Source organism: Haplochromis burtoni, unplaced genomic scaffold (genome assembly GCF_018398535.1).
Source record: "Haplochromis burtoni strain Fernald_Lab_line unplaced genomic scaffold, NCSU_Asbu1 Contig_244, whole genome shotgun sequence".
NCBI lineage: Eukaryota > Metazoa > Chordata > Actinopteri > Cichliformes > Cichlidae > Haplochromis > Haplochromis burtoni.
Genome location: NW_024582605.1, coordinates 334,161 through 359,342, shown reverse-complemented (window position 1 = coordinate 359,342; position 25,182 = coordinate 334,161). Strand labels below are relative to the sequence as shown.

General features: G+C 44.0%; 2 protein-coding genes across 4 annotated transcripts in view; both read left to right on the top strand.

Annotated features, from left to right (window-relative positions):
* The first annotated feature begins 947 nt into the window (after positions 1-947).
* epha2b (eph receptor A2 b) lies at positions 948-23,538 on the top strand. 2 transcript variants are annotated; one of them, XM_005938147.3, is made up of 17 exons: positions 948-1,167; positions 1,830-1,909; positions 3,395-4,043; positions 14,505-14,660; positions 15,023-15,367; positions 15,550-15,677; positions 15,972-16,143; positions 16,220-16,316; positions 17,028-17,083; positions 17,203-17,328; positions 18,052-18,249; positions 18,350-18,411; positions 18,575-18,784; positions 18,892-19,041; positions 19,171-19,364; positions 20,246-20,401; positions 21,765-23,538. In XM_005938147.3, exons 1-17 carry the CDS (start codon positions 1,002-1,004, stop codon positions 21,871-21,873), a joined length of 3,054 nt encoding a protein of 1,017 aa, XP_005938209.1. In that variant the 5' UTR covers positions 948-1,001; the 3' UTR covers positions 21,874-23,538. The 2 variants fall into 2 exon arrangements, with proteins under 2 accessions (XP_005938209.1, XP_005938210.1); XM_005938148.3 differs by having other exon boundaries at positions 949-1,167; positions 18,052-18,237.
* A 434-nt stretch (positions 23,539-23,972) lies between these two features.
* fam131c (family with sequence similarity 131 member C) overlaps positions 23,973-25,182 on the top strand; it is a 29,693-nt gene continuing 28,483 nt past the window's right edge. Inside the window, exon 1 of one of the 2 annotated variants that reach the window (XM_042227126.1) lies at positions 23,973-24,032. Coding sequence is in view for 1 of the 2 variants with exons in the window: in XM_042227127.1 (XP_042083061.1) it covers positions 24,026-24,032 (7 nt within the window). In the remaining variant the exon portion in view is untranslated. The remainder of the gene's footprint in view (positions 24,033-25,182) is intronic. The other variant, XM_042227127.1, reaches the window with a different exon arrangement.

The following is a 25,182-nucleotide window of genomic DNA, read 5'->3' as shown; positions in this document are numbered from 1 at the left end:
ACTGGATGGCTGATGGTTCATAATTTACTACAAGGCAAATAGAGCATGAAGAATTCTTTGGTCTACAAATGAGGAGATTTAAAGTTTAAAGTGTGTGTGTGTGTGTGTGTGTGTGTGTGTGTGTGTGTGTGTGTGTGTGTGTGTGTGTGTGTGTGTGTGTGTGTGTGTGTGAAGACTCACTGAGATTTTGAATTTAAAAGAAAACCTCCAGCAGGCAGCAGCAATCCTGGGTCTGGGTCATCACTTTGTTTTCACTCACAAAACATACATCGCTCCTTGTGAAAAACTACATCCAGAAGACCAAAGTAAACATTGCTGACTGGCCTGCACAAAGCCCTGACTCGAATCCCTTTGGAAATCTGTGAGATGAACTGAAGATCAAGATCCGTGCCTGAAGACCATCAAATCTGGAGAAGCTTGAGAGATTCGTCAAAGAACAAGGAGCTGGAATTGCTCAGCAGACATGTGTTGTTTTTTTGTTTGTTTTTTTAAAAAGCTGACTATTAGCATCTATTTTGACCCTGGTAGGTTTGGGGAGTTTTGTGATTTATTTTTTTGTGTGTGTGCAAAGTAAAATAATGTAACTTTCAATAATGCAAACTTGGATGCTCTGGGTTTTTTTTAACAGCATTAGGAAATATTAAAAAAATTATTACTAATGTAATTTTAATTGGAGGGTAATAGTTCTGTCCTCTAACCCTCCTCTCTCCCAGAGGCTAACAGTGCTTTGCCCTTTTAGTGCAATTTGAGGTTGATTGCACACAGAAATATTTCAGGTTTTCTCTGGAAACTTGCACCAGGCTGTACTAACTATGATAAGCTCTTTGAGATGTTCGTGATGGTTCGTTTGTAATTATGAAATGTCCAACAGTCCCTAAGTGCCTCACCACCCCACTGCCATTCACTCCCACCTCTGGAAACGCTAAACACACCATGCACGCACACTCACACAAACACACATTCCATCGGGCGGAGTCCGTGACGTGTCGTGCTGTTTGTGAATGAGCTGCAGCGAGCTGTGCTCACCTCTCAGAGTCCCAGCCAAGCCCAGCAGCGGAGAGAGGAAGGAAAAGTTTTTCCAAATGGATTTCTTTGGTGGAATCAAACGTTATTTGTTTTCATACGTACTTCTCAGTGGCATATTTATTGCAATACAAACTAAAGAAGGTGAGTGACTTTTTTCTTTTTAAGCAAATCATTTAAAAACCTGGTTGCATTAAATCTGTCTGTGAGATTTTGCTTAAGGAAAGCACGCGTGCCATGCGGGACACCAACTTAAAAGTTGTTGTTTTAACAACCAGGAAATATTCTTCAAGCTTTATGACAGTCCTGCACTGCTCTGTCTCTTTCTTTATTTCAATGTTTTATTTGGATAAAAAAAAGGACTTCGCGGAGTTTGGTTTGATTATTAACCATCAGCAATGCTGAGACTTCGTGTGCGCTGCAGTAAACCACGTCGCACCAGCAGGTGAAATCTGCCACAATTTGAGTGATTTTTCCCCCCTCCCACTCCTCTATATTAAAAGAGGAATAATAGATTTCAACACGCTGACTCGAGTATATCAAAGTTGGCTGGCATGTGGCAAATGAAACGTCTAATATTCATGCAGCAAGCTGCCGCTCTTATTTAACTAAAATCTGATCGCTTCTTTAGTCTAAGAGCAAAACTCCAACTTATTCATGGCTTCTTATTTACAGATATCTCTTCTGAGGAATCAAAAGTCTAATATTTTTACTTATTTCAAACCAAACAAAATGTTTTCTGGATAAATATATATTTTAAAATAGGTGCATTCTCACTTACTGAAATTGTTCTCGTGTCTCCACAGAAATGCTTTTGGACATGAGGGCGTCAGGAGATGAACTGGGCTGGCTGACTTGGCCCTTAGATCAGGGAGAGAAGACCGGGGTGAGTAAAGCTCTGCTTCTGGTTTCTCCTCCAGCTCCCACGTTTCCTGTTGGAATTTGCCTTAAAGACAAATCAGCGTGGAGAAAATGCACGGAAAGGCTCTGAATGTAGACCCTCCAATTTGATGACATTTGACTATTTGACTCCTGTGGTTAGATGTGGAGCGGCTGCTGTGTGTGTATGTTTAGTTTTTGTTTTTTTGTTTTTTTTAATGAAAATCAGTTAACCTTATATGCGATAGAGTAGCAGGATCCTATCAGGAACTGCATCCAAGCATGTCTGGACTATACCAAAAGCTTAGGCAGACAGAATAGCTGCTAGCGCTCAACTGGGAATACTTGCGGCTTCTTGTGGTTTGAAGGCTTCAGCTCCAGAATTGTATGTCAGAGAGCAATTAACTTTTAAAGTTTGCAGCATGTGGTGCCTCTCTATTTTTTTATTTTTTTATTTTTTTTTTTGGAGAGGATGGGTTTAGGATGGAGGGGAAAACGTAAACGTCTACATTTAGTGCAGTGCCCGGCACATTATTACACCAGTGTACTAGAAACATATAATGCCTTCCGATTGGGCTGCAGTTTCACAGTAATTGACCAGTCAGGCTCATGCAAATTCACAGCAAATGGCTTCATTTCATGTACTGATGAGTCAAAGGCATGTGCAAGCGTGTTTGTGATGGCTCACCCAAATTTCTTGAAGAGAAAAAAGAAGAAGAAAAGAAATAAAACCTTTATATAAGTTTCACTTTTTCATTAATCAGCCTCAGGTGTTTTAAGGGCCCCTCGTAAAAATTGTGAAAAATGTTCACCAGCTGTTTTATAGATGTGTGGGTTCTGCTGCTGCACATTTAGTTTATCTGCACAGCCACACAATCGGCCAGCTAAGCACATTTTTTTTATTTTTTAATTAATAGGACAGGGGCTACATGCAGAGACTAAACCACAGCCTCTGTCTCCGTGGGGCCAGTTGTTTCTCAGGAGCCAAGGTTTTGTTAAAACTTGCTGTGACTTTTTTTTCCACCAGAAATATTTGTGGCACCATTTAATATACAAGCAGCAAAGCTATTTGGGGAACGTGCCAACAAGTAGCCAGAGGCGGGAGGAAAAAAAAAAGAAAGAATTGGAAATAATTTGGTATCTTTGCAATGTCAGAAATGCTCATGCTCATCAGCCCCTGAGGTTTGCTGTATTGTTATGCTGCTCGTAAAGTGCAGTTTTCCATGTCCCAGAAATGTGTTATTGCTGTGAAGCTGTAAAAATATTCACAGGGAGTAATTAGCAATTTGTCGAGCATGGCTTCCCTGACACACACTCATACCGTTCATACAGTAGTACAATAGCTGAACCCTTATGAGGAGTGCAATAGAGCCTTTTTCCTTTGCTGTCTTGGTAGTTTTGGTTTGCACATGCTTATGGGCTGCCCAGGGCTCGGTGTTCGTACCTCTTAACCTTTTTCGCTTGTGTGTGTGTGTGTGCTCTTATTCTTTAGTGGGAGGTTGTCCAGAGGACTCTAAATGGCTCTCAGTTCTACACGTACTCCATCTGCAACGTGGAGGAGCGTGAGCAGGACAACTGGCTGCGCACCACCTTCATCCAGCGGCATCCATTGGCCTCGCGGGTTTTTGTGGAACTTAAGTTTATCGTACGCGACTGCAACTCTTTCGACGGAGCCTCGTTAGTATGCAAGGAAACCTTCAACCTCTATACGTCCGAATCGGATGCAGATGTGGGCACCACCTTCCGCAAGAGCCAGTTTAAGAAGGTGGCCACCATAGCTCCGGATGAGATCACCGGCAAAAATGAAATGCACATCAACACAGAGACGCGAGTGGTGGATGGGCTGTCTCGAAAAGGTTTCTACTTGGCCTTTCAAGACATCGGAGCCTGCATCGCTCTTCTCTCAGTCAGGGTCTTCTACAAAACCTGCCCGGGCACTGTACAGAATCTCGCCACGTTCCCTGAGACGGTGGCCGGAGGTGAGAACCAGCCACTTACGAAAGTGAGCGGGGTATGCGTGGATAACGCAGCCAGTGAGGAGTCACCTCGCATCTACTGCACCGAGGAAGGGAAGTGGGCGGTGCAGGTCGGACAGTGCCAGTGCAAACCGGGCTACGAAGAGGTCAAAGACGCATGTCAAGGTGAGCACATGCGATTGAGTCTCTGGAATTCTCAAAGTCTTTCTGTCTACAGGCGCTTCGTCTGGGTGTAAACCAGGATTTGCTTCCCAGGAGAGTGTGCTTTTTAAAGCACCCATCCAGCATTAGTCACTATTTACCTTTATTTTAATTGCCACGGGGTGTAAAACAGGCCTGGATGGCAGAGTGTGGATCTTCATGATGGGTATTATTATTGTAACTCAGTGGAATTCTGCCTTTGGCTAACATGGTTCTTTTTTTGCAATGGAAGGAATGTTGAGGCCTACTTGTACATGCCCTGGCATTATCCCTGACCTTGAACTGATACCTGTAAAATTAGGAGAAGTGTTTTTGGGTTTCACTATGACTAACATGTGCAGTTCTAAGGAAAGAGTCATGTGAAGCACTTTAAAGCCTTTGTGATATGGAGGCTTAAGTTGGGAGAAGAGGTTTCGAGTCAGGTTGTACTTGACGTATTCATTTTTCATCGCTGGTGAATCTCATGTGGTAACAAAAAATATTTGAAAACATATCTTTTAAATAAAGAAACCTTTTGGTTGGAGTCACGCTCAGCTTTCAAATCACATATTTTAAAGTCTTGCTCAAGCACATGAACCCTTTCATGGTTCAGGGCTTACAGCATGTTGCATCAGGTTGATTTCCTGCCACCTCATTATCACCTGTTCTTGTTATCTTTTGAGTGTGATATGTCGTCCAGTGATACATCTGTCCCTTTGCCTTTGTAGTTGTGGTGCAGTTGTGCCTAAAGTCCTGCAAAAGAAGGGTTTTATTATTGCGGTGAGGGCCGTCAGAGTGACTGAAAGTGATCAAAGAAGCTGGGAGGCTACTGTACTGTGATGGATTAGCATCTTTAAAGATGGTTTGGGGAGGGGGGGGAAGTGGGAGGCGGCAGGAGGAAGCTTTTTGAGCCTCACTCACTTTGTTCATATAGAGCGTCACAGAGTGCTGAAGCCCTCCTCTTATGTGTGAACGGGCAAGTTGGCTGCATGTCCCCCTGTCTGCATCCATGTCTTGATCCTCCTCCTTCTGTTGTCACAGATTTACTGAGCTTCCACTGTGGGGTGTGTGTGTGTCTGACTTTAGCAGTGTATATGAACATATTGCACAGCCCGGCATGCAAGGACCTGTTCAGATCCGTTTCCATAACTGAACACCTGAAGACTCAGGAGCCTCATTCTCTGCTGCTCGTGACACTTGCTCGTACCCACCCACATGCCTGACCTGAATCACTCGTATACGGGTATGAATACCTCTAATAGACATCTGAAAGACATTTTGGGGGGCAGCGGTTGTAAATCCACCTGTGGCTCTGTAACAGATCTACTTTCCCATTTAGTTTCCCCACCAGTGGCAAAGAGCTGTTTTAAAAGCGATTACGTTTTCTGTCAGTAGATCATTTTTAGCTGCAGGAAAGTGGCAGGTAAGATGATTAGGGAGGAGAAGCAGGAAGGAATGAGCGAGAGAGAGGGGTCATGCAAAAGCGAGAAGCTGTGTTTAGAGGAGGGGGCGTGATTTTTTTTTATTTTTATTTTTTTTTTAAATGGAGAGAGGAGAGGAATGTAAAGGTAGGAGAACAATGGAGTGCTGTGTTTCCCACTGCATGGCCGGTGGAGCACACCTCCACCTCCTCTCCCTCGTGGTTGATACATTCCTGATCGGTTTGCTGAGGAGGAGCCTTCCAGCATTACTCCAGACCTGTGGAATTCCCAGGAGGGGGAAGAGCAGCTCCGGGTCGAGCCCTCACATAAAGATGACTAAACAAAGAACCCCCCCCCCCCCAAGGGGGGAAAAAACTACCAGGATGAAGTTAAATGAGAGGCCTAAGATGCATGAGGGCAGTTGCAGATGAAGGTGGAAATGAATCACAGAGCTGCAGTGTGGGCCAAGATGAATGGTTCAGAGAGCTTAAAGTGGAATATCCTACCGACGCACAGTTAATCATTCTCCCCGCTTCTTTCCTGTGTGGAGCGCTGTTACGGGAGAAACCACAAAACTTCAATTGTGGCGCTTTTTCGTACTTGGGTTGAAAGTTTCCATGTTCGGCGATGTGTTCACTCACTTTTATGACTCCTCGCTCCTCCCGTGGGACCTATTAAATAGAAACCTGTGACTTCATCTGGTTTTTGTCTCCCGTCTCTTCATCACAGCTCCTCACTGTGGTACTTTTTTGGCTTGGAGATCACTCTCTGTCAAACTGTACCGCAGGGATCTTTTTCCCCCAAAGTTGAATTGATGTTGTTTTGCTACGGCCCCTCCCCACCCCCTTATTTTTTTTTTTTTAAACCTTTTTTCTATTTGGTGTGTGGCGCTGTTCTCTTGGTGGCCGTCGATGCTCATCGTAACGACAGAACCGAGCAAACAGACCCTGAAGATAAAACGCATCGCTTCCTGGCACTGCACTGAGTGTTTAGAGCAGTTATTGTAAACGTTTTTATGAACTGGTTGTAAATCATATGAGTCAGCAAGGCTGACAAGATGGGTTTTTTTTTTTTTTGGGGGGGTGGGGGGGGGGTTAAAATTGGGACACTTTTAGATACTTTAACAAGTGTATATTTTGTAAATAAATAAAATAAAATCTTTTTACATTTTTTTTAATTAAGCTTTCTATTTAATACTTAAAAATTTTCAAAAAATTGTATTTAAAAACCCCACTTAATCTAAACTGTAAATAGAGCACCGAGGAAGCTTTCTTTGATTGTTTCCCTTCACCATCTGCTATGGATCAGGATGCTGTGGAAATAAACTTTGCTTTTTTTTTATTCTGTGGGGGGAAAAAAATCACAACTTTCTTTCAATTACCTGGTCAGTCTTTTAAACCTCAACACTTTCCCTTTGTGACTCACTTTTGACACTGACAGTTTTCCTCTGCAGCCGATCACGCCCTTCCTTACCCACAGTCCTCCCTGGCACAATGCAATGGCATACCCATTGCACCTCCTCAAAGGATCACAGCTGGTCCTCTGGTTTTTGTGTCTAAGTGCCCTGGTCCACACCTCCTCGGTCGCTCTAAAGCCTCAACAAATAAGGCCTAATCCCATATTATGGTTTACAGAAGACGCTATAGAAAAAGACACGCAGTGTGGAATATTTGGACTGCTGAGGGCACTTTCGGTGGAACAACTGTTCCACCGAGTTCCAGTAAAGTTCCGACTCCTCTCTCCACAAAGGTTCCAGTAAACCATTTTCTCCCCCCCACCTCCTGATGTCTGTGTCCGTGTTTCCGAGCTCGTCCTCAGCTGATGTAACAAACAGTTGGTGACTGTTGTAATTGTGACTGCATGCTGTGGTGAGTGATTTGTATGGGTAGTAATTGACTTGGGTGTGTTTAGTCTTTTTAAGCAGAGTAACTACTGGTTCTGCTTGCTTTTTTGCCTTTGTGCAATCTCTCTTTTTGCCGTCCTCTGCCCCCTCTCTCCCAAAATCCTCCCTGTCCCTGAAGAGTCTTTCTATTTTAGCCTCAATTTTCCGCCCTCTCATCTCGTATTTATTTAATAGTTTCTTATCTCAGCGGATTATTTGCATCGTCATTTTATCGCAATTTACTCCCGAAACGCGCTCTGTTGCAGAAGCTGCCCCAAGTACAATAAACTTACAGACAAACAAAAAGTCTTTCCTCTACGTCTTGTGTTCATGTCTCCTGTGAAATCACTGAGTGGCTGTTATTACTGGCCGGGGTTCAGGTCATGAATATGACACCAATAGAGTTTAAACATCCCGTTTCACACGGCTATGATGGGACTATTTAGACTGTGTACAATTCTCATCTCAGCCCTTGATAAATACATTTCTCCGCAAGTGGCTCGTAAAGATAAATAGAAGCTAAATTAGAACAAGTCTGCCAATGGGAGAGTTTTTAGTGGACGGGGAGAGGAAAAAACAACTGGCTTCATGTAATGGTTAAGCCATAAACATTTGATGGAAGTAAATTATTTAAAAACAAAATACTTGATCTGGCATTTGCAATCTAAAATGTCAGAGATCGACACTTCAGTAGATGTAAATCTTTTAATCTGGTTGCGCTGAGAGCCAGCTGGTTCCTCATGGTGACTGCAGACTTATTAAAACAAAGGTGTTGTGCAATTTCACTCAATCTGATGGTGACTGTGCAAAGACGTGAACACGGCACCACTCCTCAAGATGACAGGGATTTCATTTAGCTGGCTTAAAGTGGATTTTACACAATGGAATCATCTCACTCCTGCAGGATAATCCCCACACTGAAATTTTCTGCTCTACCAAACTCCTTTAACCTTTGATCCCTGTGGCTGATCTCCAAAATAGGGGAAAAAAAGGGGGGGGGGGAAATTGCTTAAGTCACAAACTCGTTGGACAATGCTGTTCATTTAGATGCACAGTCTAGATATAACCTTGGCTATAAACCCACTGTGATTACACTGATTTACTTTGGATTTCTCAGATCTTACGCCAAGCTAACGTCTGCCTAGCGGGCTGAACTTGAGTGAGCTGGTTAGGTAATGGGGGTGGGGGTGGACTTTCAAGTGGTGTCATGCACAGTCTTGTTGGGCCACGCTTGTAGTGAGCAGAACACTGGCAGTTAATTCAAACAAGATGACAGAAAATGTAGCACAAGTTTTTAATGTGGACTGCAGCTAATCATACTACTGTGGTTTAAAAAGTGTGACTGGTGTTGCGGTCGAGCCGTGGGGCACTTCATGATTTTATTTAAAAAAAAAAGTATATACTTTTAAAAAAAAATAAATCTGTGGTGAATACCTAACCCTACAGTGGCCCGGAGAGGTCAAACCAATTGCAACTCAAGAAAACACCAGCAAATAGAAAAACACAATGGAAGTTAAATAAAACTCAACAGTGTTTTTGCGGAGACATTAACGTGACAGAACAGTTGCGTCTAACCTTGTGAGGGCGAAAAAGTTGCAGGCAATGCATGTTTTAATTCATATAATACCGTAGATGCATGTTTGCTATTAGCCATTTCCTGTTAGCTTACTTCCACAGCTGTTCCATCACATTATTTTCTCCCCCTAAAATTTGGGAGTTTTTCTGCACAGCCTTTTTTCTATTTCCGTTGAGTTTTGTTCAACTTCCGTTGTATTTTGTGTACTTTGTGCAGCTTTTTTTTTTTCTTGGTTGGTCTTTTCTTAATTTGCAGTGTGTTTGAACTCTCAAGGCCAGCATACAGTACTAACCACTTAAAACACTTGCTGAAAATTCAGTGAGTTCTAATGATTTTAATTGTAGGCAGACCTCCTGCCTCCGAAACATTTAGGAGATGTGCACGTTAACAATATGGCAGCCACATTAAGGTTTAGCTAGGCGAAAAATGCAGTTGTAGTCACTTGAGCTGCAGAATTAAAGACCAAAGTCTCTCACATTGTCCAAGTTAAATGAAGGAGTTAGTAGGCAGTGGACCAAACAACTGTGAGGCACATGAGGGGGAAGCCCACTTTTTGAAACCTAAAAAATGTATAGCTTTGCATCTACAGTGTAATTAGCACAAATGGTTTCCATGCGTATTTTATTATTTATAGTTAAATAATTATATGAACATTGAGGCACTGAGAACAGTGCTAGTTTTTGGATGTTCAGCAATCCTCATGTCATGGAAAACCAAAACAATGAGTGAAAAACGTGGGGAAAAAAAGGTTCTTTTGAACTAACAGGAAGTGTTTACTTTTCGTGTTCGTCATGACAAACAAGTGTTTTTGATTTACACGTAGTGCTGTGAATGTATTTTTAAAAAATTGATTAGTGCAGCTTTAATCGGAGTCCTCAACATTCTGACCAACACAACCAGTTTGTTTTTGCAGTCGCCTTATTTAGTTTCCAAATGTCCATTGGCCCAAACAACTGACCCTTAGCAATTTTTAGCTTTTTAGTGTGCGTGTTGGTTGTGGTGGGGAAGTTGGGACATATTTCCTCTTGGTGACATTCCTGAGCCTGCAGGCTGTGTGTGTGTGTGTGTCGATGTGAAGCGCATTGTATTGTACTGCTAGTGTGTGAGGTCAGCACTTTCCTTCCCCCATGTCAGTCAGTCACCCCCACCTCCCCCAAGCACAACACACCACCCACCCGCCCTTCACTGCTAACAGGACGAGCCCACAGCGGAAACCGGAGGTCACCTAATCCCTTGGTGACTCCCCAACCCGTTGGCTCAGGGCTTTCCATTGTCGGTCGATGCCGAGCGGCCTTGCTCAGCCGCTTTCCATTTCGTTGTCCTCCCTGATAACCTTTATTGGTGCATTTCGGTCTCATTTTGGCCACTTCCCCTAGCCAGGAAGCAGACAGTGATCAGCATCCAGCGTGTTACCTGTTGGCTTGTTGTGGTGTAGTAAAACGGGTGTCGCGTTTGCCACCTGGTCATCTGGCTCTACCAAGCAGCTTTGCGGAAAACCACTGGAAGCTGTCTGTGTTGGCTCACCTCAACCAGTACTGGTTTCTTCGATGCATCTGCAAAACCTTAGAAACGCTGAGCACATTTCGTGTCTGCTTGACTCGACCTTTCTCTCCCAGTTTTCCTCCTCCTGTCAGTGAATCTGGGTGGACAAAGGGAGTGAGAGGCGAAAGCAGATCGGGGAATTTATTGTGTTTGTTAGCAACCCCAGATGAAAGCCTGAGAGCAATTGTAAAACAGATGTAATGCCCTTACAGCTGCTCCATTGGTCAGCTAATCCCTTTGACTAATGCTTCTCTATCCACCCACCCCCAACATGCACACATGCACACTCTGCTCTCAGCCCTTACACCTTTACTGCCTTCTGCTGCTCTCCCCTCCTTTACCTCAGTGACCCCCCCCACCCCAGCTCATATTACCAGTTCACCTCCTTCAACACAGACCCCCATTGTTCCACTACCTCCGAGTACCCCAAAATGCTAATGGCGTGTTGTCACCCTACATACAAACAAAATGACATGACATATTGCAATTACAGGTTTGTCCCAAGGTGGAGAAAACCAGGGGGATGGGGAGTGTAATAAGAAGACAAGGGTACAGGCAAATGCCTTTAGTTATACTCGGGGAGCCATTCTGATTAAGATCTAGACATTGCATTTATTTCTTGGTTGGTATTATTTTTGCAAGATGTTTTTTCTTTTCTGTTCACTGGCTGTAGTTCTGAATTTATCCTTTCTGTCTCCCTCCTCCTCACTGCGAGCATGTGTTTGTTTTACTTGGCCACTGACTCCCTGTAAGCCATGCACAGTTTAACTCACAATTGCCCTGAGGCAGACATGACCTTACTGCCTTTAAAAAGCCCTGCACTGGCTTCAATTGTTGGGGGACCAGGGGGGTTTCCCCTTACCATGTGCTGCCCGAGTCCTGAGGGCCGATTCCTGTTGTTGAGCCACCATGTTACCCATTCATCCATCTTTCCGACCGTGCATTCATCATTTCGGCGCCTCCATCCATCTTAACTTCAGCTGACAAGCCTTATGGGGTGGCCATCGGAGGCTCCCACTCCAGAGCCACTCAGGCTCCCAGCAATGTAGCGGGCCCCTGCACTCACTCTCAATAAACAAACACAGAGCCACTCGAGGCACACGGGGCCTCTCAAATGACAAACAGTTCCTTTCTTTGTAGCTACAGGGAGGGGAAAAAATGGCCAGTCTAACTTTGTGAAATGTTTCAACTCTGAAGAAGCTGGCTGAGAGACATTTGTATACACGATCATTCATCTAAGGAGCCCCCCCCCCTCTCTTTGTGGGTTTAGTGCCTCTGTTCGTGTTGGGTCAACACATTCTGGCTTCCTTTTGGGTTATTATTCTGTCTCAGGTCTCTGGTAGCCACAGCGGCAGTTCTTCTCCTGGTCACGCTCCCCTTATGCTTCCATGCTTTGATTGGCTGCTTTAGGAAGGAAGTCTGCGTCAGTCTCACACTTCCTGTTTCCTGTTGTGTCCAGCAACAATTCAAAGCCCCTCTCTCCACCTTCTCCGTGGAACAAGGAAGTTGTCTTTCACCGGACTTTTCTCCTTTGTCGAGGAATCCTCTCATCAAATACCTCAGCAGAGAATCATCTACTGTCATTTACCGTCAGTGACTCAAATGTTCATGATACACAAACTCCTTGACCTTTTTTTGTTACAGCGGAGACCTGGGCTGAAAATGAATCTGCTCTCAAGGCGCTCTGGTACAGGCCTCCTGTTGGGTGGTGTGCGCTGGAATGCATCTTGATTATAGAGGGGACTCGCAGAGTAAGGCCATCATCTCCGCAGGCCTGACCACGATGCATTGCAGCCGGCACTGTAGCGCCAAAAAGAGGCTAGTCCTCCTCTTTTCAGTTGCCATGTGGCATTCCGGCTATTCCCATCTGCAGCGCTTGGTTGTTTGTATGTTTTCTTTTTTTTTTCTTCTTTCAGCACTTGAATGGCATGGCATTCTCTTTGCCTGTTGGTCAGCGGTGAATAGCAATGTTAATGGGTTAGCTGGGAGGCTTTTTAGAGGCGACCGGGAGGAGAGAAAGGAGAGGAGGAAGGAATTTGGGGATTACGAGGAGGAGAGGTAGGGGTATGAATTGGGGTTTGAGGCAGCAGCTGTTCCCCCTTCTCAATGAGCGAGTTCACCCTTCCCCGTCTCCTTTCTTTCTCCCCTCTTTTCTTCAGTCCTCAGCAGGATACAGTATTTCTTCTGTCCCCTTCACACCACCTCTCTCCTGCCTCTCCTGTCCTCTTGCCTCGTCTGCGTTAATGAGTAGCAGTAGCTGTTGGCGAAACAGCTGGCTGAGACAGAAACGAGGCGCTGTCTTGAGGGAGGATTGAGTAACGCGTAAGCCTGTTGGCCAAACTTTAAAAAAACAAAAAAACAAAACAAAATACCTCAAGCTGAGCTTTTTCTGTCTTCTAATCCTTATATAACACACACACCCGTTCACAGCAGCGCAGCTCCCAACCCGCAAAGATTGAGGAAAAAAACAAGCGAAGCTGGAGTGAAATGTACGGTTTATTGAGGAAATCCCCTTGATATATCTTAAACAGAGCCACAGCCATGTGCTGTCTGTCTTCTGTGTGTGTGTGGGCACTTGTAGGTTGCAGATAAACTTTGACTCATTTCGACCTCAGTGAAAGAATTCTGCGTGAATCTGATTTTTATCGTCATCCTCGGCTCTCCTTTATAAGTCCCCCTGTTGGAACGCGTACATTTTGCCTTTGATTTGAATGTTTTGTTGCTTTTCCTCTGTCAGCGGCGTTAACCACAGTCTTTGAATATCATGAAAGGTTCTTACATTGTCTGATCTCTATTTCTAGCACCTCTTTTGAATTTTTTTTTTTAATCACTTGAACCTTTACAAGTGAGAAAATGTAAAGGTCTGTCATTACTCATTAGCTATTTACTCCAGAAATACAACTTGGAACAAAGGCAGAGATGTCTCATTTTGTGTTTCTGTATGTATATATTGTGTGTGTGTGTGTGTGTGTGTGTGTGTGTGTAGTTGAACTGACTTAGCAGAGGGATGTGAACAGGTGACAGGCAGTGGATATAATCCCTGTTCTGATGTCAGCTTGTCCCATGTGTCCAAGGCTGTGCTTTGCATACATGTATGTGTATTTTGTGCATGTGTTCGGTGCACACATGACCGCGTGTGTGGATGAATGTGCAACGGCGTGAGGACACGAGCGGCAGCAGGCGTTGGAATGCTCTCGCGGAGTTAATGGGGAGCCATCTCGTTTTCACTCCCCTTTATGGCACGCTCTCTCTGAGATTTCACACCACATTAAGTTCGTATTTCACCGCGGCTACGCACAGCTGGACCCCTACCTGCGTCTCTTTATTCAGAGTTGGACGTGTGAAATCGGGTGTCATCTTATCTGAGCGATACAGTTTCAAAGATCTGCATGTGGTTCTGTAAAAGGAAAAAAAAAAATAGAGATGATGGATTGTCAGGCGCACGCGGATGCAGTTTTGGGCTGATTCTTGGTGTTTTTAATGAAAGCTGTTGCTTCCATTCCTCTCTCCCGTTGCAGCACTGACAACCTAAGTATCGTCAAATGTGGCATAACTGGTTGTGCTTTGAGAGACTGTGAGAAGCCAGCAGTGGAGTGAGGGAGGAGGCGTTAGTGGTTGAAGAAGTAAAGGGCAGGAGTGCAGGCTGGGTTGGGCTCATCTGAGTATTTTAATAAGTAGAGCCAGCACCATGCAAACTCTTGCACATGTTTTCCCTACAAAATATCTTTCACTTGGAGGTGGCTGAGGCTGAGGAGGTAGAACAGGTCATCTGCTAATTGGAAGGTTTGATCAATCCCTGTCTGCAACCAGCAAATTACTGAGCCCTGTATAAATGTGACTTTTAGTCTTGACATGTCAACTTAGCCTGATTGTGTTGCACATGAGGTCAAAAGTTCACAGCATTGCTGCTCTATTGACGGGTGTAGAAAGGTCTGGAGAAACTAGCTTTGCATTGTCATTTGGGATGCTGCCTGAAGTCATTTGTTGTTCTGCTGCTTATGCAAATGTCGTCTTTGTCTCTGCAGAATGTCGGCCTGGCTCTTTCAAAGCGGAGGCATCGAGTGACGCGTGCGAGCCATGTCCTGCCAACACTGATACGCTGGAACATGGTGCTGTGCTTTGTCCCTGCAAGGATGGCTTCTTCCGGGCCCCAACCGACCCCACTACTGGACCCTGCTCAGGTGAGACCCGTGGAAGGAAAAAAAGAAACATTTGAAATGAGGATGTTTGCGCTACTCAGCCAGTGCAATCAGTGCCATTTCCACACGTGACCTTTCCAGTGTGTAATCAAAACAGACATTTTAAAAGTGACTGTGAATCCTTCAGGATGTGCAGGGGTGTGTTTATGGTTTTGAACTGGCAGCATGACTTTTCAGCCGACACCGGACATGTTTAAAAGTTATTTTTATCAAACTTCTTTTCTAAAAAAAAAAAGTATATTTCAAGTCATAGCTGGAAAAAAAAATCCCACACATCTGGCATCGTGTGCTTCTCTTCTTCGTTGCTCTTAATGCTGCGTGCATTTCAAACCTGTGCTCACCAGGCCCCCCCTCTGCACCACGAGATCTTTCGGCTGTCCGTCAGCCCTCCGTGGGAAGACTCATCCTCTCCTGGACCCCCCCTGAAGACACCGGAGGTCGTAATGACATCACCTACAGCGTGGAATGCCAGCGCTGCGATGGGATTGTGTGTCAGCCCTGTGGGGAGAGAGTTCGCTATGAGCCGGGGAGCACGAAGCTGACTGAGGCCAGGGTGTCAGTGAGCGAGCTGGAAGCTCACCTCAACTACACCTTCATCGTGCAGGCGCACAGCGGCGTGTCGCAGTTGGCTAGTGAGGCTCAGCGGCCAGCATCCAGGAGCAATGTCACCATATTTCTGCACTACACAGGTGAGCGCAGCTGATATGAAGCAGCAGTGTGGGGCTATCTGTGAGGTAGCGACAACTCCACAGGTTGAAAGATGAACTGTCGGATTTCAGCTCTAAAATCTATTATTTTATCTATTGTTTCTTATATCCTCTCAGCTTTTCACATCACAAAAAACCCCTAATATTCTCTACCCTCTCCTTAGATCCCCCCCAAATTACCACAATGCGACTGGTGGGACGGACCTCCACCAGCTTGGCTCTTTCCTGGGATGTATCCCCTCGACCACGTGCCCAGCTTCACGTCCGGTATAAACTAACTTACCACAAGAAGGTGAGCATCTTTTGTTTTTCTCACCAGGAATGCCCTGAAATCAAACTTTGTCTTATGTATCATTTTGGTTTTGTGTCAGTGTATGTGTGTTTCGCATGTTGTTTAAATAACAGATCCACTGGATCTATTTTGAGTATTCATAATTATATCACAAGGCATAAATTTTCAAAATCAGACATTGCCGTTTTGGCCATAAGCTTAAGCCACTAATTTAAATGCTATAAATGGCTGCAGGATCACGTCTTCTGCAGTAACACTGGCTGCTTAGATCACATTTCTCCCTCTGCCTCCCAGGATGACAACCTTGATAAGACTACCTACACCGTGCTCACGCTCGACAAGAACTCGGCGCAAATCAAAGATCTGGCCCCGGGTACAGCCTACCTGTTCATTGTGCAGGCCCTCGGCAGCGATGACAACTCCGAAGGCTCCAGAATGGAGGAGCATTTCGAGACCTTGACTGAAGGTACGGAGCAGAATCCCTCTACAAGTTTCACTAGTTTCATGCAGATGTGTGCGTCTAACCTTGTTTTCTCTTCCAGGAAGCCCGTCTCAGAACTACACTGTCTTATTAGTGGCGGCAGTTGGGGTGGCGATGATGCTGATCGTAGTGTTCGCGTTCCTTTTCTTCCACAGACGGTCAGTAAACGTCCCGCTCTGCTTCCCTTCCCTCCACTTTCTGTCTGCTAATCGGTCAGAATAAGTCCTCCTCCACCAGCTTCCTCCCTCATTCTTCTGCTTTTCCTTTTTGAGGGGCCTCCAAATGGCCCCCGCATTCATCTCTCCTCACCTCTCACTTCTTCCCTTCCTTTAGCCAGCTTTCTCTTTCTATTTATCTGGATTTGTGTCCCAGCATTCACTGGCGAGGAATTTGTGTTGAATGTGCCTTGTCATTGCTCAATGGTGATATTCTAGTGAGTGTTGGGGGGGTAGTGGGGGGGCCCTTGAAAGGAAATTTGCCCAGAGTGGTACATTGTTGGTGATAAGAGGGGCTTGGTTCTTTCTGCACCAGGCCACGGGTACTTTGTCAAAGGTGACCTGGGTCTCTGCTGTAGCAGATTGTACTGTAGCCCGCCTGTCTACCTCCCTCCCTCCCCTCCTGCTCGTCTGTCTTTCAGTCTTTAAATCAGCTTTGCAAACACAGCCTATCGACAGCCGCTATCAAAGGGCCACTTCTTTCTGAATGGATGCATTGCAGCAGTGAAAGCCTTAGAGCAAAAGAAAAATTGCTACAAAGGTTGCCATGTGCTCTTGATGTTAAAGGAAGGAAATAATAAAGAGATAAAGTAGGGCATTAATTTGCAGATGGATTTTTTAAAATTTATTTATTCCTTTTTTTTTTTTTTTTAGAAAAAGGAACTCTCACACCAGGCAAGGACCAGAGGACACGTACTTCTCCACCCCAGGTAAAAATAAATAAAATTCTCCCGCCTTTCTGTCTCATTTCAATGAATTGACTTGATTTATTTGTCGACCTACAATAACAGTGTTTGTTGTTGTTGTTGTCTCTTCCTTTGGTTGACAGAACAATTGAAGCCTCTGAAAACCTACGTGGATCCACACACATACGAGGACCCCAACGTGGCCGTCCTCAAGTTTGCCACCGAAATCCACCCCAGCCACATAACCAAACAGAAAGTCATCGGAGCTGGTGAGTGACAGCCCTGCTGAGACAGTCTGTTGTGGGTCTTAGCTCTGAGACGTTGAAAGATTTTTCCAATCCCCCAAATTCACTGTTTACATTGTGCATTTTCCACAGCTTAGCAGGGTGACTGACGGTGGTTACTTCAGTGAGATTAACATCCGTCAGGCTCGCACAACAAGTTGAGACATTTTATTGTCTTGGCTGTGGCACCTTTTTTGTCGTGGCTCAAGTTGACAGCACACTTACACAAAAAAGGAACTGTTGCAAGAACGGTGTTTTGGAACGATATCAGAGCACCTTCCTAAGCGCTGTCGGCTTTTTTTTTTTTTTTTTTCTTTCCATTTTCTGCCCCACATGATGATACGTTTACTCAACTGCGACAAACTTTTACCCTGTAAGCAAACGGTCTTTTCCAACACCCGCTTCCCACGACCGCGTGCCCCCCACCCGTTCTCCTCTCGTGACAGCTGATTCCCATGCCCACCCCCCACCACCACCCTGAACTACAGGCTAATAAAACAACAACAGAGAATCAGGCTCTGAGAACACACCTCTATGAGAGAGCCCCGGGCAAAACAGCCGCGCAGACTTCCTCATTTTCAATCCGTAGCACAGCCAAACCCCTGTGGGTAAACTCTTGAGGTGTATCAGATGCATGTTCCAATATTGGGCATCTAGTTTTCAACTCAAGTGTCTGAGTGATGGTGTTTTTTTCTTTTTTTGTTGCAGGGGAGTTTGGCGAGGTGTACCGCGGTATTCTGAAAGCGCCGGGGAGGAAAGAGGTGGCAGTGGCTATCAAGACACTGAAGCCTGGCTACACCGAGAAACAGAGGCAGGACTTTCTGAGCGAGGCCTCCATCATGGGCCAGTTCTCCCACCAGAACATCATTCGCCTAGAGGGAGTGGTTACCAAATGTAAGGGTTTCTGTGAGTTTGGCCGCTTCTTTTCTAAGTTTTAAAAGTTTCAGTTGTTTTGGTGCAATGGAAAGATGTGTAATTTATTATTCTTGGTGGCTTCTTTGTGCAGTTAAACACGCCATGATCGTAACTGAATACATGGAGAATGGAGCTCTGGATAGGTACCTCAGGGTAAGTCCACTACATACAGTTTTTACTAATGCAACTATCTCTGTGAGTATAGCCACAAAGAAGCTGTTAAAAACACAAGAACGAGCTCTGAAGTTCAGAGTTTGATCCTTTTTCTGTTTTGTTTTTTAAGTTATTATAATAACTGTTTTGTTTCTTACACCAGGACCATGATGGTGAGATTTCTTCCTTCCAGCTGGTGGGCATGCTGCGTGGCATCGCTGCAGGCATGAAGTACCTCTCTGACATGAGCTACGTCCACCGAGACCTGGCTGCCCGCAACATCCTCGTCAACAACAACATGGAGTGCAAAGTGTCTGACTTCGGCCTGTCCCGGGTGCTGGAGGACGATCCTGAGGGGACGTACACCACAAGTGTGAGTAGATGTGGGCCTTCCTGAGAGCTTTTCTCCAGCCAGAATCATCTTACCACGTTTTAAAGATCTGTTTCTTACCGTTTTTTAACATTTTTTTTCTCGCATAGGGAGGTAAAATTCCGATTCGCTGGACAGCTCCAGAGGCAATAGCATACAGGAAGTTCACCTCGGCTAGTGACGTGTGGAGTTTTGGCATAGTCATGTGGGAAGTTATGGCTTTTGGAGAAAGACCTTACTGGGACATGAGCAACCACGAGGTATGTGCCAGACAAGCAAACTTCATAGAATTAAAAAAAAAAAAAAAAGACCACAAAGTTTGAAGAACCCTGTCATTTTAAAGAGAAAAAACAAACAAAAAAAGGGCTAATGAGATCAACTGTTTCCAGGTGATGAAGGCCATCAATGAAGCTTTCAGGCTCCCGGCACCTATGGACTGTCCCTCAGCCGTTTATCAGTTGATGCTGCAGTGCTGGCTCCAGGATCGCGCCAAGAGGCCACGTTTCGGAGACATAGTGAGCCTGCTGGACAAGCTGCTGCGCAGCCCAGAGTCCCTGAAGACCATTGCAGACTTTGACCCACGGTAAGATTTATTTAAACACTAGGCAGAAGGCTTATAGTGCATATTTTTCTAGTGCTGACTCTACAGTGGCTGCCACTATCAGCAACCAGTTCTTGGAAAGAGCCCTTTAACCAAAACATTTGGCAATACAATAATAATATAAATTACTTTTTTTCCCTCCTTCTGTCTCATTTATGTAAACGTCCTTTGAGCTCTTTCAGCTTCCCTTCTGCTAGATGTTAAGACGGAGCCATGCGATGTGCATTGAAGACTATGCACATCATTATTAACAAGTCTGTCAGGGAAATGACTCAGTTTATTTAACAAATCAAGGCTTTTTTTTTTTTTTTAAAACAGTTTGACTGACGTCTGACTGGACTTTTGTCACAGGAGTTTTAAAACGTGACTAATCTGACTCGACGCTCAGCTCAGAGTTGGCCGTCTGACTTCAGACTCAACCTTTCCTAGCTTCAAAGGAGAGCTTTAGGCAGCAGCTCAACCATTAAGTTTAATTTTACAAAATTGCAGGATGTTTAGGGTCAACTGGGGCAGTGGCAGTGTTAAGATGTTATACTTAAAAACATCAGGACACACTGACACCTTTGCTGCTGGGCTAATGGAAGAATTATGCGTGCTAAAGATTTTTTTTGTTGTTGTTGTTTTTCGTTCTTTTGTTTTTGATGTTTTTTGTGTGTGAGAATACATACTTTCACCTTTGTGAAAAAGCATTAGAGCCAGAAACGGTGAGAAAGGACAAAGGATGCCACGCTATCTTTCGCCCCAACTCCTCCGACTGGTTTTTATCACTGGTTTCCTGCACAGTAATTGCAGTTCAGTCAACAGCCTTTGTTGTGGGGAAAGCCTGCTGATTATTATCATTTGGATCCATTTTACTTTACCAGCGTATCCATCCGCTTGCCAAGCACCAGCGGCTCAGATGGCTCTCCCTTCAGGTCGGTGTCTGAATGGCTGGAGTCCATCAAGATGAGCCAGTACAGCGAGAACTTCACCTGCGCCGGGATTGTCACCATGGAACAAGTCCTGCAGATGAAAACTGAGTAAGTGTGACATGATATTAAAGTAGCAGTTATCTTATTTGCTCACAGGTTTTAAGATTGTAGATCCAAAAGTTGCACACTTGTTTTTCCTCCCAGCCCCTGACGGACTTCTCTCGGGCAGTTCATGGATCTGTTTTCCCAAAGATGTTAAGTTTTAACAGCCAGCAAAATAGTTTGCACTCAATATAATCGCCAGCCTCGGTTACAACTTAAGAAATGTTTGAGATGGAAAATTTAATCGAGGGAAGGAGAAGAAGTGGGGCTCATTTGTGGTCGGCTGATGGTGGTGGCTTGTGGTTACTGCAGTTCTTATTTTTCTTGCCCTCCTCCATCCTTTCTCTCCTCCCTCCCTGCACCCAATCACACCCGCTGCCCTGGACGGCACTTTTACTCGAGCCCCTAACAAACTGCCAGTTTTGCCCGTTTAGATCGAAGGCCTTTTGTGGCTTCTTCAACATTAAAGTAGGGAAAAGAGGGGGGAGGAGGGAATAGGCTATAGAGGAGCAGCAACTAGAGGAGATTACTGAATTGAAATGGATGTGATTTCTGGAGAGATTGAAGAGGTGCGCTCAGAAAGTACTCCCTGAACTCATCACAAGATGGTTGAGGCAATTAGATCTTCCCTGACTCCCCCGATTACAAAAGGGGTAATTTAATGAGATGAACTCAACGTTTCGGGAAGAAAGGCTTAGTGAAGCATATAGTATAAGGTTGCTTTAGCTCTATAACGAGGGCCAGAGCATTTTCTAACCACATGACCAACCAAAAATAAACCCCTCCACACCCCATTCTGCCACAACGTATATATGTAGGTCTTGATCTTGGGAAGATGGGCAGACTGTGAAGCAGAGACAAACCCTTTTGAAGTATTTGTCATACAGTATGGTGTGATTTCATGGCCCCATGTTTCCATCTCGGGGCATCTGGTAGCACTCTTGGAAAACCAGCAGTTATTTACAACGCGCCCTCTGCTTGCCAGACAACTGATTCATCGTCAGCAGAGAGAATCCTTGTTAAGTAATTAAGGCTGTAATTAAGGCTTTGACTTTAGGCTGCTGCTTTGCAGGGCTTTTGCAGGTTCGCGTCGTGCGCTCGTCGAGCCCCCTGTGATGTCCTTTTTATTTTTCTTATGAAAGATCAATCAAAGCCTTGGCAGACTGCACACTTGGAAAGCATCCCACGTAGGCATGAATCGGTTCAGCTCCGGGCTGGCATTTCATCACGTCGAATGAGTCAGTGATTACTTCAAGGCTCGAGAGGCAGGAAGGATGTGCGTGAAAAGTGTTGGAATGTGGCCAGACTGTAAATCCATGTGGCGCTTCTCTTATATATCCTCCTCGGTGTGTGTGTGTGTCCTTTGCAGGGATATTAAGAACATTGGAGTGAGGCTGCCTGGACATTTGAAAAGAATTGCCTACAGCATCTTGGGCTTAAAGGACCAGACCAGCACACTGAGCGTGTTTGCAGTGTGATCCTTATAATGAAGGGAATTCAAATAAGGCACTGCAGCCGGCAGCCCTTTGAACTCTAAACGGAGCTGGAGCACTACTGCGGGGATGGCTTGGGATCATCAGAATCAAGAGGACTGTGCCATCTTTTCAGGCTGACTGAATAAGACAAGCTTACTGTACATTTTTTCTGATTTCTTCTTATCTACAGGGAATGGAGCAAATACACACCGACAAATATATCAAGTAGACTGTGTATATTTGAATATCTATTTTTTTTTACTATCCATAATTTCTGTACAGATGCAATTTTATCTTTATTTTCTCTTTCTTTCTTTTTTTTCCATCTACGGTTCATAAAACGGTCTACTCCTTGGAATGCTTTACACAAATCGTACCCTGAGCTTGTTGTATCCAGTACCAAACAAACAAGCGAAGGCACAGTCAAGGTGTGATCAGCCTTTTTGTTGTGACTGTGGTCGGCAGTGATGTCACAAAATCTTCCTTTAATTGGCACCTTGCTCCATTTCCTGTTAGGCCGGCCGGTGAGGACGGAGCGCCGCAGTGGCTGAAATGAGCTTGAGCTGGCCCAGAGATAAAGAGATGGTGTTGCCTGGGTGCATAAACACAGATGGACCTTGTGTTTTTACTGGCCGCCTCCTGGCTGTGTGCAGAAATTAAGCTATAATCTTATAAGTGATGTTTATATGAGAAGAAAAAGAGAGGACATATGTGAGGTACTTTATGTGTACAGAATCCCCCCTCTCTTAGTTTATAGGAACGAAAACCTACAATGAAGCACTTGGATCGAAGAATCAAGAATTGCAGTAGTTTGCAATTCCACTCAAAAGTTTCTATTGGAATGCAGCACGTTTGTTTGTAGTGTGCCGGCAAACGAAGAGGGGGAAAAAGAAAAAAACATACCCTGGGGAAAAAAATGGGGAGGATTAAATAATGAGTGGTTGTGGTTGAGACAATTTCACACTAAATAATAGTTTGGTTTGCAATTTCAATGTCTCCTTTAGTTTTGTAAAAGCTTTACAGACATTCGTTCATATTCTTGTTGGTTTGGGTAACACGTCGACTGGATGAAGCTCTATGAATAGACAGTTGCTTGATTTCCGACATTTAAAGACTTTATCTTTTTGTTAAAGTGCCTCTTTCTAGGAGTTTAGCGAGAGTTTGCTTCCGTCTATATAAAAGAAGCGGCTCTATAATGTAGTGGATAGTGGACAGTGTGCCCCAGTGCTTTAATTGATGACTGCAATGCGTTGTGTTACTGATGTACACCTTCCTTTACTTGAATTTTTAATGTATTTTCAAAGTGTATCTATGATTCTGTTGTAGCAGTTAGACACCCATCTTTGGAAAAGGGATTTTTTTTATTACTGTGTTTTATTGATTGCAGTTACATTTTGTATAGTTTTCATGATTTCGCTATTTACCAACTACCAAACAGATTATTTTTCTAAGTTCATCACTTTCCAAAGCAGCATCTCCTACTTCTTTTGCTTTCTTCTTCATCAAAGAGCAATTTCCTCCCTTTGTGCCTGTTGTTTTATACTGTATTTAATAGTGTATTTATTTTGAACTTGTATTTATTTATCCTGATAAACATTGAGCTGGGTTTATAATTGGAGCTTGCTCTCTTATTGTCAGTAATTAAAAAAAAGAAAAAGAAAAAAAAAAGCTGTAATGTCCCCCTTTTTTTTTTTCCATTCCTGGTTTCTTTTTACTTCCTTTGTTGCATTTGTGGAGCAATAAAGTCTCGAGTTTGGCAAAGCCCGTTGCATGATGGACATTAAAACAAGCAGAAGAATGTTTCTTTTAAAAGACGCCACACAGCAAATTCAAAAGTGTTAAATGTTTTGGTGTTAATAGTCTTCGTGCAAAAGTAGAGTTAATTTTACTCTAAGCAGAGTCACATTCTTTTAATGTAACTCTGAGGTGTAAAATGATAGTAGTTAAAATCGAGTGTTAAAAATGAGTGTTTCTCTGTCAAATCTGGAGGTGTTACAATGGAAACATTAACTCTTGACCTCTGAACTCTGAACTCCTAGAGGGGCTATGACACCAACAGAGTAAATTCACAGACTCCGCCCCCAGCACGGCTCCAATCGAAGCTGAAGTGAAGCCGTTTCAGAACATTTTGCTCTACATATTTGAGTTGTTTGCCATGCTTGGTAAGTCATTTTTTCAAAGATTGTTTCAATTATTATTATGAGCTTTTACTTCTGTGGCTCTTTGGAGTTGAGACAAAGCTGTGTGAAAGGCATTAGCCATGTTGGAAAGGAGGGTATGAGAGCTGTGCTGAGAAAAATGCCCACAAAGAGGCTAAAGTCGTATATAAAATGATCACATCAAGATATCGCTGCTCAATGTGGTTCTACAAGCTACTGAATCCTGGTGTGTGTATATGAGAACAAGGAAGGCAAATCTTACATCCTTATAGTATAGTCATGCATAAAAACCAGAAACTCAGTTTTAGCACCACAGAAAGTCTATCAATCATTTTTAAAGCATGAGATACGAGACAAAAGTGCAGAATTTCCCTCTGTTAGTTGTAGTGGAAGGTCGTTTCAGTTGATTACATGTTGGCCTTTTCCCATAATGTGGTCATTAAATGATCATTTTTACGTCACTACACTGAACTCGGTGACTGATAAAGGGGGAAAAAAACAAGACGTTCCAAGTTTAGCAAAACTAATCTTAAAAAAAAGAACAAAAAACCCATAAAAACACCTGTTGAAAGGTCAGATTGTAGTTTCCACATTCTTGCAAATTCATGTGATGACAGATTATCATCTTCCAAATAAACTGATTCAGACAATCTGATTTAGCGACTGGCAGGGTTGCAATCTCTGCGTCTGTCCGACTCCTCCTGGTTCTTGTCCCGAAAGGGTAACAAAGACTGTCGGGCTGGCGAAAAACAGGCTTAAAACAAAATGTGCTTACCAGAGAAGCTGAAAGGGTGACTATTAAGAGTGTCTTGTAATACAACAGAACACAGAAACGGCACCTACCTGTCACTGAAAGCAGCCACGCTTTTAATTGTCTTAATTTTAAGCCTTAATACAATATAAATGGGGAGTAATAAGAAGTTTAAGCCATGACAAAGGACATTTGCTGTTCTTTTGTTTTTATCTAACCAGCCTGTAAACTGGTAAATTGGCCTTTAAGTGTCCAGTTTAGGAGCTGCGGTTCTGCTTTGTTTTCATTGTTCAATGCACCACAGGTTGCTGCTTGGTTCTTCCACACCTGTGATACTGCCTCTCTTGCTCTAGTGTCTGCACCATTATCTAAACTAACCAAAAAACTATGCAAAAAAAGTCC

Coding starts and splice junctions, on each gene's coding strand:
- epha2b (XM_005938147.3), top strand. CDS start 1,002: ATGAGCTGCAGCGAGCTGTGCTCACCTCTCAGAGTCCCAGCCAAGCCC. Junction 1,168..1,829: donor TGCAATACAAACTAAAGAAG/GTGAGTGACTTT, acceptor GTGTCTCCACAG/AAATGCTTTTGGACATGAGG. Junction 19,365..20,245: donor ATTGCAGACTTTGACCCACG/GTAAGATTTATT, acceptor TTACTTTACCAG/CGTATCCATCCGCTTGCCAA.